The sequence below is a fragment of the Apostichopus japonicus genome, chromosome 13 (genome assembly GCF_037975245.1).
Source record: "Apostichopus japonicus isolate 1M-3 chromosome 13, ASM3797524v1, whole genome shotgun sequence".
Classification (NCBI taxonomy): domain Eukaryota; kingdom Metazoa; phylum Echinodermata; class Holothuroidea; order Aspidochirotida; family Stichopodidae; genus Apostichopus; species Apostichopus japonicus.
This window is the reverse complement of record NC_092573.1, coordinates 19,863,549-19,863,893: the sequence shown is the minus strand read 5'-3', so window position 1 is coordinate 19,863,893 and position 345 is coordinate 19,863,549. Positions and strand designations below refer to the sequence as shown.

Below are 345 nucleotides of genomic sequence, written 5' to 3'. Positions count from 1 at the left end.
CGAACCACTTGAGCATTTACCATTGTTTTATACTGCCCTCTTAAAATTCAGGCCTTTACAAAATGGCAGCCTCCATTACCCTCGCAAATGGTTTCGGTGTTCTTAACAATTTCTTCGCAAATGGTAGAAGAGGTCTCCTTAAAAGCTTCATTCCTATATGTCAGGGTGAGAAATTATAAACTGATGTAAACTGTCATCGTTTGAAAGTATATCATGCTCGTTCAGGTATCCTGAACATCGTGATAAACATTGGCTAAGCCGTCATAAGCCTAACATTAAAAATGACAGATTAGCGAGATGCATTAGGCTACTCCTAGGACATTTCTACGAAGTATGGACCGCCTT

The 345-nt window shown here is 39.7% G+C and overlaps 1 protein-coding gene across 1 annotated transcript in view; it reads left to right on the top strand.

Moving 5' to 3' along the window:
* Nucleotides 1–17: 17 nt before the first annotated feature.
* LOC139978195 (small ribosomal subunit protein mS27-like) overlaps nt 18–345 on the top strand; it is a 61,479-nt gene continuing 61,151 nt past the window's right edge. The window contains exon 1 of the mRNA XM_071988132.1: nt 18–165. Coding sequence (XP_071844233.1) covers nt 63–165 — 103 coding nt within the window. The 5' untranslated portion in view covers nt 18–62. The remainder of the gene's footprint in view (nt 166–345) is intronic.